At 27.5% G+C, this 16,690-nt stretch overlaps 1 protein-coding gene across 1 annotated transcript in view; it reads right to left on the bottom strand.

The window, feature by feature from the left end:
- LOC145797726 (uncharacterized) overlaps positions 1 to 15,934 on the bottom strand; it is a 45,672-nt gene extending 29,738 nt beyond the window's left edge. Inside the window, exon 1 of the mRNA XM_082885140.1 lies at positions 15,782 to 15,934. Within this exon, the coding sequence (XP_082741266.1) occupies positions 15,782 to 15,934 (153 nt within the window). The remainder of the gene's footprint in view (positions 1 to 15,781) is intronic.
- Positions 15,935 to 16,690: the final 756 nt, after the last annotated feature.

Here is a 16,690-nt window from a genome sequence, read left to right as displayed (position 1 = left end):
GTATCCGCTGTCTTTCGTATTTGGACCTATCTCGGCCCAACACCCAACTCGGCCCAATATATATACATAAATTACCCTCTCACAAAGCATAAGTTTCATAATTCTAGAGTATTTCATATGAAAATATTATTACAAAGAAAATTACTCACAGTGCTTGGTCGGATGACACTCCTTAATGACTCAGCCTATAGGAACATAACCATGCATAACATTTCAAAACACATTACTTTCAATTCACTAAATCACTTTATTCATTACACATCCGTTCAATCATTCCCCATTCTTTAATCCCTCTCAGGTGTTTAATGCTAAACTTCTCTACATGTGATTCACGTACAAAGCTTGTGCCACAGATGTATTTTAAACGGCCATAAATGTTCATGACTTAACTTAATGCTTCCTACAACAATCTCATATGTTTTCCATTGAAAATATCATGTTTACGTATTTAAGGTTCAAGGAAATAACAAGAAGCGAAAGGGAACTAAGTTAGGGTAGAAAATGGCATGAAACAGTTAAAAGAAAATAAACAACTTTCACTAATTTGAGCATATCTAATTGCGTACTTAGAATTTGGATGTGAGGCCACCACCGTTGAAAACTAGACTTCCGGGGCTTGAATTTAGGCTCAAGAATCGTCTAAAATGGAGTCCGAATGAGGGAGATATGCCTATTTGAAGTTACCAGGTATAAGCTGAAACGGAGTTGGCCGTACGTGCGCCCAATTTGACCGCTCGTGCTGCCCAAATCCGCTCGAGCGGAAAAACCGGCTGCTCGAGCGCCCAAAGAGCAGAATGAAAACCTTTTTTTTCTTCATGTTCCGCTCGTGCGGTGCCCGTGGCCGCTCATACGGTCTGGGCAAAATCAGACAGTCCGAAAATGGTTCAAAGATGCAAACTTCCCAAATTCATTTCCAAGTCCAAATTCATGCAAAACTAACCCAAAAACATGATATACTAGCATGATTTAGGTGTAATTCACTTTAAACATATCAATCTTGCTTCAACATTAAATTCATTGGCTCATCTTTTTCATACAATCATGAATGTCATACACAAGCTTAAAATACATACAAACATGGTAAATCTTCCAACAAATCTTGGTTGTACAAACCATCTAGAGTTTGTTTCATGGATCAATCACAAGAATGAACTCAAATCAAACAAAAATGAAGAGTTTTCATGATTTCATTTCAAACCCTTACACAACTCAAAACCCTAGTTCAAAATTCCCAATTTCCTCTTGATTTCAAGCAAATGATGAGATATACCCAAAGATTTCAAGTAGATTAACGTATCTTAGTTCAAATTTAGGGTTTGCCCCTTGATTTCCTTCAAATCCCTAACTTTCTCCTCTTCTTCTCTCTCTAACTTACACTTTGAGCTTTCTTCCCCCAAATGAAGAACAAAAGGGCTAATTATACATATATATATATATATTAAACTCAAAAATCTTTATTTATTCATTACGAATCGTAATTTTTCAAAATCTCACCAAAGGCTCTAAAAATCATGTTAATCACAGATATGAAGTCGGTTTTGATTTATCGCGCCTCTAAGACTTTTAATTTTTAGTTCAAAGTTCTAATTATAACAGATTTTTCTACATTCAACAGATATAAAATCCAAAATCACACAATGCACATACTTAACTTGCAAATTCATATTAAACGCATAAACATGTGCATAATTAAGCATAGTACGAGTTGGGGTATTACATGATGAATTTTAACAATGTTACTCCAATAGTAGACTAGTCATTTCTTTTATTTTCTACACAAAAAGTGACATAAAAAATGTCATTTATGAGCCCCATTTTGAAAGAGGAAGAGAAGCTCTAATTAAAATTTGATATTTTACAAGATATTTTACTAATTTTGATAAAAAAAAAAAATAGCAATACTATATTTTGAGAACTCATTTGGCATACCATTAAAGCTGAAATTACTATAATTTGGCAACAGCTAACTACTTGGGGAAGTGACTTTTTTACTTTTATGCTAAAATATGAAGTGAAAAAATATATATATTTTTGGTTTGGCAATTTTCAAAATTAGTTTTATGAATTTTCAATTAGTATTTTTTTTTTCAAATTTTTAAAAATATTTGAATTAATTTGTTTAAGTTTATAGATTCACTAGATGCATTTTAAAAATATAAAATTTGTGTAAAAATCTTTCAAAAATTTATTGAATACGCAAAACCAATACATTTTTCTATTTTGTTATATTCAATGAATTTTTAAGAAAACTTTGTTCAAATTTTAGATTTTTTTAAGTGTATTTAGATTAAGAAGATCTAAAAAGTAAATAAAAATGATAAAAATGTTAAAAAATAATAAAAAAATAGATTGTAAATTATAAAAAAAAATTGTTTTCGAAAATTCCAAATCTTTTTGAAAGAACTTTTTGACTTTTTACAACAAAAAAAAAAATACAAATTGTAGAGTGAGAGAGAATCTCGGACATTTTTTATGAGTAGAATTTTTTTAATTTTTAAATTTTTAATTAAAATAATCTATTTTCAAACAAAACTTAAATAACTTCGTCACTTTTAGTCTTTTCTTGATTAAAAAAAAAATTAAATCAAATAGGTGAGGGTATTGTTGTAAAATTATGAATCGAATCTTGAATCCTATCAAATAGTGATTTGTAAAATTTATTTTGTTTAAGATAATATATAGTTTTATATATTTATATAAAGCTGATCATTAATGTGTACTAATTAAGCATTATTTTTTTTATGGGCGAATTACACTAGCCGTCCTTATAGTTTGAGATTCGTGTTACTTTAATCCCTGATTTTTCAATTATGATACATTTGACTATGAATTTTGAATCTTATTCCAAATAAGGACAATTAAAAATATCATTGCTCAATTTCAAGGGTAAAGTTGTGAATTTGATAAAACATAAACGAATTTGACAAAAATAAATGTCAAAAAAATATTTTAAATTTTTAAAAATTATTTCTACCCACTAAAGATAAAATTATGTAAGATTGATAAATCTTTTATGCATTTATTTATTTATTTTACTTAAAATTAATGTTTACTATGTGTTTGGATGATAATTATGTAATGGATGGTTGTTAGGCTTTTAATGTGTAATCAATATATTTGATATATGAAATATTTTTAATTTTGAATTTTTTGATTTAATGAATTGGTTTAATAATGATATTAAAATTGTCGCCATATTTGACTTTTAGAAAAATAGAAACTAATTTAATAAAAATAAAAACAACTACCCATTATTTGATTATCATCCAAACACATAATAAAAATTAATTTGGTAATAAATAAGTAAATATGTAAAAGATTTATCAATTTTATATAATTTTATCTTTAGTGGGTAGAAATAATTTTTAAAAATTTAAAAAAAAATTTTAACATTTATTTTTTGTTAAATTAGTTTATATTTTATTAAATTGGCGATTTTATCCTTGAAATTGATCAATGGAATCTTCAATTGTTCTTATTTGGAACAAGATTCAAAATTTAATATCAAATGTATCATAATTGAAAAGTCAGGAACCAAATTGATACAAGTCCTAAACTATAAGAGTTGTTGTAATTTGCCATTTTTTTTATATAGGAGTGACTATTGGTTCAGTGATAAAACATTGACCTAATAACCTTGAAGTTGTGAATCAAGTCTCAGGACAACTACTTTGTGAATTATACTAAAGGTTAGGGTCATGTTTGATTGGGAGTTTGGGAGGGGAGGATTGGATTTCCAATTGGTGGGACCTGCAAAACCCATATTTGTGTGCAACAAAATGTTATAGAATTAGCAATTCCATGGTAACATGAATCCCCTCCCATGGTGGGATTAACATTCCCATGAAAGGATTGGAATAGCTAATCATCTCGAGCAAATTAATGGCTAAATTACCATTTTTCCCTCCACTTTACAAAATTAACAAAATTATATGTGAGGAGAGTTTTTAAGTAATTTATAGATTTAGTCCTTACTAACTAATATCAACACATTAGTACACAAATAAAAACACTTTATCTTACATCTCCAACTTAATACCACCACACTAATAATCTCCTCGCTCAATCCTACTATACTCATAATCTCATCTAACCTAATCTGCAAAATAAACAAGGCCTAGTGTACCCAATCTTTCCCTTTCCAAATACACATTAATATGTACTATTTGATGTTGTTTTGTTTATAATTTTATATATTTATATACATAAAAAAAAAAATACATATGTCAATATAACTAATTAATTTGTTTTATATATCTTCACTATTTAGAGAAAATCACGTTTTTTTCATACATTATATATACAAAATTAGAAATAGAATTGAATCACAGTAAATTGTATGAATTATAACGAATTGCAATAAATTGTAAATTGAATTGTACAATTCATTTAATTTTGGATCTAACAACACGATTTGAATTTTTGTTTTTTTTTAATCAAAATTCATATCAAATTGTATGAATTGATTAGTAAATCGTATGAGTCTTATCAAATGTAATTTTTGGTTCAATATAGCTAATAAATTATAAAATTTTTGCTCTATCAACCTCAACAAATTATTTTTGAATTAATTTTTGGTTAACTTCACTACAGCATCTCAACAAATTTATTGAGGTACTATTCATTAGTTAATCAATATTTTCTTTTTTCTAATAGATTTAACCTAACTTTTTTAAATTTCTTAAGTACTATTAATTAAAAATATATTTAAAAATTATTTAAATACAAAAAATTAATAAAAAGAAATATTTTAATAAAATAAAATTTTAAAATAGAGAGCAGTGTGATGTAAAAAAATTAATTAAAATATAAAAATATTTTTTAAATTATAATTTAATTCAAAATTGGTTAAAGCTGATGTGAATGATGTCATACCACACATGAATTTAAGACTGTACAAAATATCATCTAATCTATTAAAATTGTACTGATCCGTATTAATTTGTACTGCTCTATCCGTTAATTGTGGATTAAATTTTAAAATTTATAATCTGCTTCCCAAACCGTTCCGCTCCACTATAGTTAATATATATATATATTTTTTTTCAATCTCCAATAAAATATTAAAGACAAATGAGTGTGAGAGAGATTTAAGATATAAAATTTGTTATAAATTAGTAGTTATATATATGAAATATATTATGTGAAATTACTTTATATTATATATATATATATTATATAAATTAATATTATATATGCTGTAAATATTTAATAATTAATTAAAATATTTTTTAATTCGCCAATTTATTTAATATTGCTCAAATTATAATTTATCAATCCGTAATCTGTCAATTCACTATTTAGTTCAAATAGTTGGAACGGACCACGTGACTCCACTTTTGTTTTGGTGACCGACGCCGACTTGTGTTTTTCACGGTAGCAATGTTAGGTATTATAAAAAGTCTTTTATGAAAATAATTATGAAAGATTTATAATCTTTGAATTACATTAAGAATAAAATACCATATATTAATCAAGATAATCTAAAAGTCACAAATTTTTTATAATCATTTTTATAAAAAAAATTTCATAATCCCTAACATTTTCTTATTTCACAGGGGTCGTCGAGAAGAGTTCAAAATTTCACCCTCTCCCTCCCCCTCTCTCTCTCTCTCTCTCTCTCGCCAACATTTCACAGTCACAGTGCAGTGCAGAGTCAAAGTGCGAAAACATGCTCTCTCTCTCTTTCTCTCTCTCCCCCTCCGTGCTTTGTAGGAGTCGTTCAATTTTGAGTCTCCACACACTCCGTTCCCTACACGCTTCCTTGACTGCTTCCCCCAACGACTTTCTCCTGGTTTATTGACTACTATAGTTAAGAATAAATTATAAATACACATTTTAAAAAGTTTGTTTGAGCTTTCGGAATAATTTTTTTAGACTGGTTTTATAATTTTTTGACTATTTTAATTTAGTTAAAAAAAATTATTTGGGAAGAATTTTTAATTTTTTTGTAGTTTTATGAGAAAAAAAATAAAAATAATTATAATTTAGATCTGATATTTTGTAGCTTCTTAACGTATTTTATTTTTTAATTGGCTAAATTAATCCCAACTTGCTTCCCAAACGTGACTTAAAATATAATTTGTCTTCAATAATTTTATAAATTACATTTCGTCTTTTGAAAATTTTAATTTCATATCAAATGGTCTCTTTTATTAATAAATAATCAAGTCAATTAATAATTTTTAATGATATCATAAATTTATTTCAATTAATAATTTAAATAATTTTATTATTGTATAAAAGAGTAGTAAGAATTTTATTTTATAAATTCTTACAAAAAAATATTTGTAACTTTTTAAATTACAAGGGATAATCTGTATTTTAAACAAATTTCTAATTATTTTATTGAAAAGTTCTTTAAACTAATTTGTATGAATAAATAAGTAAAATTAAAAATAACATTGAAATACATTGATGAAAAATTAGTTAGATAAAATAAAAGTGATAGTAGGTTTTTTGTAATTTAAGATTGTTTTTGGTTCATGGATTTGAGAATGAATTTGGAAATGAAAAATAAAAAAGGTAGGTGAAATATGAGTGGAATATAATTATTTTTCACCTACATTTCTCACACATTTTTTCTTTCATTTTTCACATCCCTTTCTAAATTCATGAATCAAACACATCCTAACTAGTGAAAAATAAAGAATAGCATTGGAGTTACTCTTATGTTGTGTTTGGTTGGAGGATTTTGAGAGGGATTTGGAAAGAAAAAGGGAAAAAGTGTATGAAAGTAGGGGAATTGTAAGTATATTTTATACACATTTCACCTACCTTTTTCATTTTCCTTTCCAAATCTCTTCTCAAATCTTCCAATCAAACACATAGTAAACTGTTTTTAAAAAAAAATTGTTTTTAAGATAAGGTAGTTAATTTAAAAGTGAATTGGCCTTCTTATAAATTCAAATCTAAATTTGAAAAAATTGTTTCGACTCATGAAATCTATTATGGGTTCCACTTCGATCATTCAAACTATTCAATTTATAGAATTCTCTATGCATATCATTCATAAAAAAAAATTAGATTGACACGACAGTCAATAATTTTATTTCATTACATTTGTCTAAAAGCATATAAATGGTCCATTTAAAAAAACACAATTGTCAATTTTTATTTTTATTTTTGACATAAACAAGAAAAAATGAAAAAACTTTGATTATCGAATCAATTTAATTTTTTCATAAATGATATACAATGAGAGCTCTACAAAATGAATGATTTTGATCATTAAAAGAAGACCCATGATGGCTCTCATGGGTCCAAAACAATTCTTTCAAGTTTAGATTTAAATTCCAGAGAAGCCTAATGACTAAAAATTGGACTAAGGGTGGTTGTTGTGCCACAAAGCACAACCACCCTACTGTGAAATGTTTTTAGGATTTTTTTTGGGTTAGTTTGATGATCTAAACCGTTAAATGCACTCTTCTTACATATCATTCATATAAAAAATCAATTAAATTGGAAATATATCAAGTTTTAACTATTTTTATAAAATTATTAAAATCAAATTAATGGTTTTTTTATTTTTTTATTTATTTTTTAAATGCACTCTTCTTATGAGGCTACAATTGTTTAATTAATATGATTTTTTATATGGATGATCTACTCAACGAACTTTACGATATGAACGGTTCAGATTGTCGGAAAAAAAAAAATTGATGCAAGCCCTCAATGCACCTCATCAGACACATCAAGAACCCCAACTCTTTAAAAATTGATGCATTTAGGCTCCGTTTAAGAATTTAATTTTGTCGAAAAAAGTCAGAAAGTTAAGAAAAAAACTTTGCTACAAAAGTTATATTATACACATTAGTCAGTCTACATTTAAAATAAAATAAAAAGAGGTGATTTTCAAGTACATTAATTTTTTGTTTTTATTTTTATTTTTTAAATTTGAAATCAAACCGAATCATAAAAACCTCATAACCAAATCAAACCGAACTGGAACCACAGTTTTTATAAATTTTGTTATCATTTACAACATAATCATAACTTGCTCAAAGATCCAGCAATATCTAATTATTTTACAAAGTAAATTATTTAAATGGTTGTTTGAAACTGGTTCTACTATTATACAATATAACACACTTGTTAGTAAAAGGTTAATAACTTATGAATATATGGAGGAAACTAATAAAATATTTAAGTTTTACTATAAATAACAAATTATATATATATATATATATACTTAAATGTCTATATATATATATATATATATACTTAAATGTCTGGTTTGTTTCTAAATCAAAACTATAATTATAAATTCACCGACCGAACCGTGAAGTACGGTTCACCTATTTTAAGAATAGTCTTAAGAAGTTAAAAAGTCAAAAAGTTACTAAAAACTTAAAAAGTTAAAAAGTCAAAAAGTTACTAAAAATATTAAAAAGTTAAAGATTTATACAAAAAAATCAAAGGCTGTGTTTGGAATGATTTCCAAACCATGATTCTACCCCCACATTCCAATATGATGTTTGGATAGGATGTTCAAATTATATTTCCACAATATTTAGAAAACTCTACAAAAAACTCTATGTGAGGCGCGATTTTCAGTTTTTTTTTTTTTTTTTTAAATTTGGCCTAACCGGTCGTCCCACCGGTCGTCCGTCCGGTTGACCGGAACACTGCCAATTTTTTTGTTTTTTTTTTTTTGCAATTGATATATGTTATTTTTATATATTCAAAAAAAATATTTTTTGAGTTTTTTAAATTTTTTTATGTACTTTAATAGAATTTTGAGTTGTATATTTGGAAGTTATAAGTTTTTGTATCAAATATTATATGTCACATCAAAAATTTCTCACTCAATTCAAAACTCTTTTCAAAACTCTTTTACCAAACAAATTTTTCACACTCAAAACATAATTCCAAAACTAACAAAATCAAAATACAACCCTTACTCTCGAATCATATTTAAAAAGTTCTACCAAACGCATCCAAAGATTCTCTTTCTCTATATTTATGCACCCTTTTTGTAAAATACTAAAAAATTATTCCAAACATAAGTTTGGAAAGTTGGGTTAGTTTTTTAGCTATTTTAGGCTCAGCTAAAAAGTTCGTTTAGGTTTGCATTTTTTACTTTACGAGAGAAAAAGTAAAATGATTATGGTTTGAATGTAATATTTTGTTTTATTAATATTTTAACCTATTTTATTTTTTTGTGATTAATTTAACTAAAAAACCAACCCAACTTTCATGCCAAACGATGTCACACTAATTTTTTTCATGTCATATTTTAATCAAAAAAAAAATTTAAATTTTAAAAATAACCTATTTCTAAATCAACCTGAAATAGTACGATTTGATATGAATCAAACCAATTTGTAATTTTTTAGGTTTTTGTGCTACCCTACCTAAAAAAAAAAAAAAAAGTTGAAATCAAACGCATCGAATTCTTTTGCTTTTTGGGGGGGGGGGGGTTGTTTTGATGATGCTTTCATTTTTTTTTTCTTTTTTTTTTTGATATTTAAAAAAACTACTAAAAAGCTTATTTGGTGTATTATTTCTGTTTTGAAAAAAATTAGAATTGAAATAAAAATAATTTTTGTCATTTTGAAAATAACTCTTTATTCCCTCTTTCCTTCTCAACACCTCTCTTGGGAAAACTTTCCGTTTATGTCCGAATTTATATGATTTGACTTGATTCAATAAATTTGTAAAGAGCACTGCTTCTGACCCCCTGTACCGAACGACCCTACCACCCCACATATACGATAGGGGTAAAGAGAGAAGAGAAAATATATATATATATATATATATATATATATCAATCAATCACCCCCCACTGGGGATGCTGGGGGTCTCCCCCAATGGGGTCTCCCCCATTTCCATTTGTAAAAGAAGATGATACGAGTTCTTGGAAGACAACCATGTGATGCCTGCCAAAAATTCTTAAATACTTAAGTTAGTAATGTTTTCAATAGGGTCCAGTCTTAAATTGAATTGAAATGTATTGTTGGATTTGTGAAGGTACACCACAGGTCCTTTTTCGATAATATAAATAGTTTAATGTGTAAAACTCGTCGAGTATTATATACTTGTAAAACATGACGTTGATCAGATATCGATAACTACTTGATCAAATCAGTTTTGTATAAAAAAAAAATAAATGGTGAAAAAATTAACGGCTGACAGAAATCTGATCTGATGAAATAGCTACCGATATTCAATCAAAGTGATTTTTTTATAAGCATATAGTATTCGACGAGTTCTACACATTGAACGGTTCTAATTATCGAAACAGGACACGTGATGGGCCCCTTTGGGCCAAACAGTACCCTCCAGTCGGACTGGAGGGAAGCCATTCTCTTTTCAATACATAAGTTAAAAATGTAGGCTTAAAAGATAGAGATAGGAGTGTAAAAGTGGCTCGCAGTGCATAGACAGCCCGAAGCCCGATCACGGCCCCGGGTGGACCCGGGCCCGAGCCCAACCCAAGACCCTGGGCCTAGACCATCATTTTGAAGTCCAGACTGACCCGTGGATCAAACCCGTTTGTCTCGGCCCATTGGCTTGCTTAAGGCCCACTCAAGGCTCGGCTCGCGCCGAGACCCAGTGTAATTTTTAGTGAAAAATAATAAAATTTTAGTAGAAAAAATAAAAAAAAAAAACAAAAAAATTGTTCATACCCGCCCAAGATCTGAATACCCCCTGGGCTTATGCCTAATTTTCTGGCCCGTGGGTCGGCCCGACATGGCCAGGCCAATGCCCGGGGACAAGCCCAGGTGGGTTGGGCCTAGCCGGGCCAAATTTACACCCCTAGACAGAGACTATGGAAAAAAAGCTTATGTTCTGTTTGGTTCCATTTTGAAATCATGATTTCACTTTCATATTTTAACTCTTTATTTGATTATAGTTTTCAAAATATGATTCTAAATCACATTTCAAAACACATTTGGTAACCAAAGAGTTTTTGAATTTTTAGGTCCATCCGGTCGTCTGCTTGGACATCCTCTCGGATAGTTTTTGAATTTTTGAGTCTACCCGATTGTTCACCCGGACATCCTCCGGGACTTTCGGTTGGTTGACTAGAATAGTGCTTTTTTGTTTTTTTTTTTTTAATTTTTTACAATTGCTACCTGTTATTTGAAAAAAAAAAAATTTATATTTGTTTTTGATATTTTTTAAATATAAAAATTATTTTTTTGACCAAAATGACAAATTATTTGGCCATTTATTTAAAATTAACAAAAAAAAAAATTAAATAAAAATTAATTTGTCACAGTAATTTTTAAAAAATAAAAATATATTTTTAAACAAAATAATTAAAAAAAATTCAAATCAAATATACAATCAAAAGTAATTTTAAAGTACTACAAAATAATATATTTTTTAATATTTTAAATAAAAAAATATTTTCGAATTTTTTTGAATTTTTTAAATAAAAAATTTATTTTTTTCTATAATTATTTTTTTGAATTGAATTTTAAAAAGAGTTTGGTTATGAGCTTTAAATAGAATTTTTAATAGAGTTTTGAATTGTGTGTTTGGTTATGAGTTAATATTTTTGAATTAAGTTTTGACAACTTTGTTCAAAACTCAAAATCAAACAACTTTTCTTATTTCAAAAGTCGTTTTAAAAATTTAAAACTCAATTCAAAATTCTTTTCAAAACTCATAATCAAACAAATTTTTTCTTTTTAAATTATGATTCAACAACTCACAAATTCAAAATACAATTTTATTCTCAAATCATGATTCTAAAACTAAATCAAACGCTATCTAGAATTTTCTATATATTACTTGCCAAAAATACTTGGGACCCCAAAGTTAGAGACCTCATGACTCTTAAAATAATATAGACCAATCATATATTTTTATTTGTTTTTTTTTCTTTCTAAACTAATCACATATGAATAGGAATTGTGAAGTTGTGTTTTTTTTGAAGTCTATAACATTATTGTATTATTTGCATGGTATCCTTCCATCTTTAGCTATTTACAAAGAGTTTTTGTCATGACTCGTGGTAGTAGTCAAATCTTTTGGGCTACAAATTTTATAGGTTGATCTACATACTTAACCCTGGCTTTACCTAATTTTGTATGTATCACTCTCACCGTCGACGCCTATTTAGGTTTCGGTTTCGTTTGGGATATGAATTAATTTTTTAATTTTTAATTTTTTTGATTATTTTAGTTTGAAATTAAAAAATCTTATTTGGGATGAATTTTTTTGACTTTTTTAATTTTTATAAAATAAAAAATAAAATAATTATAATTTAAATGTGACATTTTATCTTTTTGATTTTTTAATTTATTTTATCTTTTTATAACTGTTTTAACCCTATAACTTCTTCTCAAACGAAGACTTAAGTGTCACCTAAGACTCCCCTTATTCTAGAAAGCTCTTAAATTTTTATGACCATAATAATATGTACTTTTTTATTTGGCAAAAAACTTTAACAATGGTTCAAGATTGAATACATAAATAAATAGGCAATTATAACAATAGTTCTTGTATTTTGATCCTTACATAATTTTGGTTCCTATTATTTTAATTGGCTCAATTTTGATCTTAAATTTATGATTTTATTTTAATTTAGTGTAATTAATTACAAGTCTTAACATTTTTTTTACGAAAAATACGCATATAAGTGGCACGTATCATATTTTTAAGCAAAGTTATAAAGTTACTCAACTCAGTAAGTTAATTTTAAACAATTTAGTGATTATTTTATGTCAAAAACATTAATAACATTATCAATGGGATCAAATTCACATATCAACACAAAATATAAAATGACTAGTGTATTCAAAAGATTTAGATTAAGTAATTTGATTTTTTGTTGCAAGTTTTTAATTCAAAATATTGAACAAATCAAATAGCTAATCAAGGAATTAGGGACTAGAAAAATCTTGGTGCTAAAAACAAGTGAAACTAAACAAAACAAAGAAAAAAAAGTTTTACAATTTGAAAAATTAAAAAATAATTACAAATCAGTAACCAAATAAGGAATTAGAGATTGGAAAAAGCATAGTGCTAATATTAAAAGTAGGGATGTTCAACGAATCGAGTTACTTGACTTCGATTTGTATTCAACTTGTTAAAGCTCATTTGATGTTTGTTTGTTATGTAGTCAAATTTAAATATATTTTAACGTTTGTTATATTTTTAAGTCAAGTTTAAATAATTTACTACTCAACTCAATAAATTTACATACATTATGAAAAATCAAGTCACGCCATTGCAACTTGTATTCGACACGTCAAAAATTCATTCGATATTTTCTCGTTAAGTAAACATGTGAAGTTTAAATACATTTAAAACTCGTTAAATTATTAAGTCAAACTTAAATAATTTAATACTTAACTTGATTCAATTCATTTATAACCATACATAAAAGGTGTTATTAAGCATGCAAAAGCTAATGAAAAGATTTTTACAATTTGAAAAAGAGTGGTGCTACATACCACTAAAAAGGGATCACTAAGCCAGCTCTAATGAGCTGGCAGTGCTGAAAATTAAAAAAAAAACAAAAACAAAAAGTAAAACATCACATAAATTAGAGCTACAGTATTTTTAGAGCTATTAGAGCTCATTATTTTAGAGCTCTTAAACAATTTTCTTTAAAAAATTATATTTTTAGAGCTATTAGAGCTCATTATTTTAGAGCTCTTAAACAATTTTCTTTAAAAAATTAATCTTCGACTATATTCTGACAATCCTCCTGTCGCACCTCCAATCATCCATCACTATTAGTCACCATTTATCATCGACCATCACTTTCGATAATTTACTGAATATTGTTTTTTATTCATTTTTTAGTACGTTCTTAAAATATTTATATGCATCAAACAAATTTTGTTTATTTTTTTTAAAAAAAAAACATGTTTTATGTTTTTATGACAACATTGGGCCAATTTAAAATTTTGACAATTTTAAATCATATCACCTCTTTATTTTTTTATATAATTTTTTAAAAAATATCAAAAAAATTAAAAAATAAACTTTCTAAAATGGCCTGATGCCACCTAATTAATTTGGGCGGAGTTAAGAGTGCGTAAAAATTCGTTAGCACCGACCCACACAGCCTGGCAAATTTTGATCCAACAATTCAATTGCGTTCTCATTTGAAACTTTTACGACAAATAAATAAATATTAAATTATGCACAGACGCACAACTCTGAAACAAAATAAACTACATAATGTATTGACTAAAAATATCGTTATTTTTTTAGTTTATTTACCAAATTTATTTCTTGGAAAAAGTAAAGAAAAAAATAATAATAAAATATCCGTCTTCAACTTTAGGTAATAAGAGAGATCTAATATGTTTTTTTAATTGGCTAACATCTTTCAATAAAATTTCTTTGTGAAATTAGAAAATTTATCTATGAAAATGTTAAGGAATCTTAATTATTATGAAAATATTGTATATTTTTTGTCTTATAAAATCTTAATATTAGGAATCTTTAAAAAAAATGCCCAAACACCCCCCCTCCCTTTTAACCACATTTAAAAGTTATTAAAAAGTTAAAAATTAGAAATGTATTAGATAAACTATTTTTTTAGCATTAATTTTTTTTTAATATAACTTTTAGTCAATAATCTAACTTTTTAATTAAGGGGAAATTATTGTTCAGAGTGGTTTTTAAAAAATTATTATATATAAATAAAAAAAAATTATAATATTTGACGTGTATAAGTCCACAAAGGCCACGAATCACCTATGGACAATCCAAGCCCATCACTTGGAACCCAATGCATAACCCAGCTGATGAGGTCCAAGACAGCTGGAGTCCAATATGGCATAAAGAGCCAATGACATTCAGACACACGGCAAGAGAAGGACGAGCCACATCAGCAGACAAAGATCTGCAAAGTTATTGCCACTGCACATCACCATTAATGCAGCATTTCACAACATTTATTACGGCAACATCTCTCCGTCGGAACAGGACCCCCTTACCCTGAACAAGGTAAGCTACAACATAGGCTTTCGGCGAGGAAGGCAGGTCGGAAGGGACAGCGAAATGATTACCAAAGGATATAAGCAAACGTTGAAGACAAGAAGAAGGTTAAGCTTTCTATCTCTAATCTCTCCCTCTATACTCTACTTCTCTTCCTAACTTGCTTGTCGGAGGGTTCATTGGGGGACTACCCCGTTCCCCGTTGAACTTGCTTGCAATTTATCTGGTGGGCTTGATCATTTGGACTTGGGCTTAAGGAGCTTGGACCAGTCCGATCCATTCACTGGGACAAACTATATCATCAATATTAATTATTAATATTTATAATATTTTTCATTAACACCATGTCAATGTAATTGCCCCTTTAATTAACTCTCAAAAGAAAGGATAATCAATTGGGCTAACTTACATTTCTATCTGTGTGATCAAGTTATTAATCCTCGTTAAAGGTAAGGATTTATTTCTCTCATGTTCTTTGTTGTTGTTTATTGGGAATTTTGGTGAAAGACACCCTCATAATATAATTCTCTTCTAGTAAGGGGGAAAAAAATTAAGCCCCATGCTTCCCACAAAAAAAAAAAAAAAGAAAAGGAAAAGATCTTTCTACATATTTGTGTAAGAGTTTAAGAATACTAAAAATTTACTCAATAGTTAAGGTTCCTAGAATTTGAAATTTTGAAAGGATAATAACAATTTTTTATATACATGGCCCAAAATATCTTTTTTATCCTAAAAGTCCTAAACTTTTTCTTTAATTTTTTTCATATGCTGTTTTGTTTCTCTCTCTTTATCTTTCTTGTTTTCAGATTTTTTTTCTTAATCTCTCTTTCTCTCTTTCTTCGATTTACGATGTGTCTCACTCACTCACTCTCTCTTCAATCAACAATTTCAAATCCATGGCATCCACAGCGCCACTATAATTATATCGACCATCACCGCCATCATTTATACTACCATCGCCGTATCTATCAATGTCCCTCCACTGTCGTTCACTGCAACTATCTCTATCATCAATTGTCATTCACTACCATTCTCATATCTCCTATTCAGATCTAGTTGATCTTATCGGTTTTTCTTTATCTTTTTCTCCAACCTGTTCATCTACCACCATTTGGTTGGTTTATATGTTATTATTGATAAAAAATTGATTATGTTATTTGATTTGAGTTGTTCATATTTTCAAGTTCATTGATTTTAGATTTTCATTGGAATTAGTTAGTGAAATTTCATTGGCTTGTGCAATTGCACTAGTTTCAAATAGTGAATTCACTTACTCAGTCTTTGACTTGTGTAATTGCACTAACTTAAATTACTGAAATTTCACGGACTAAGTTTTCGTTAATTTTTGATTGATGCTAGTGAAATTTCGCTAAACTTGTGTAACTGCACTAGTTTCAACCAGTGAAATTTTTTGTAATTAAGAACCTAACTTTTGCAATTCACCCTCAAATTTTTTTATTTTTTAATCTTTCATTGATTTTGCATGATGAAGTTTCACCGTGCAGAGTCAGAGAATTTTCACTATATATACAATGAAATTTTACTGATTTAATATAGAAAATTATAAAAATGTTATTTTGGAACCTGCAATTTGAAATTTTTAGTAATAAATTTAGAATTAAGAACCTAATTTTTTCAATTAATAATCAATTTTAGAATTTCTAGTGTAAATACATTTTACTAATTTTGCACATTGAAATTTCTCTGAGTGAAATTTCATTATGTATGAAGCCAAATAAGATATTTCACTATGACGTAATAACGGACAAAGTAAAAT

Source organism: Camellia sinensis, chromosome 8, assembly GCF_055761805.1.
Source record: "Camellia sinensis isolate YWXY chromosome 8, ASM5576180v1, whole genome shotgun sequence".
Classification (NCBI taxonomy): domain Eukaryota; kingdom Viridiplantae; phylum Streptophyta; class Magnoliopsida; order Ericales; family Theaceae; genus Camellia; species Camellia sinensis.
The sequence above is the reverse complement of the archived record's forward strand: the minus strand, read 5'-3'. Positions and strand labels throughout refer to the sequence as shown.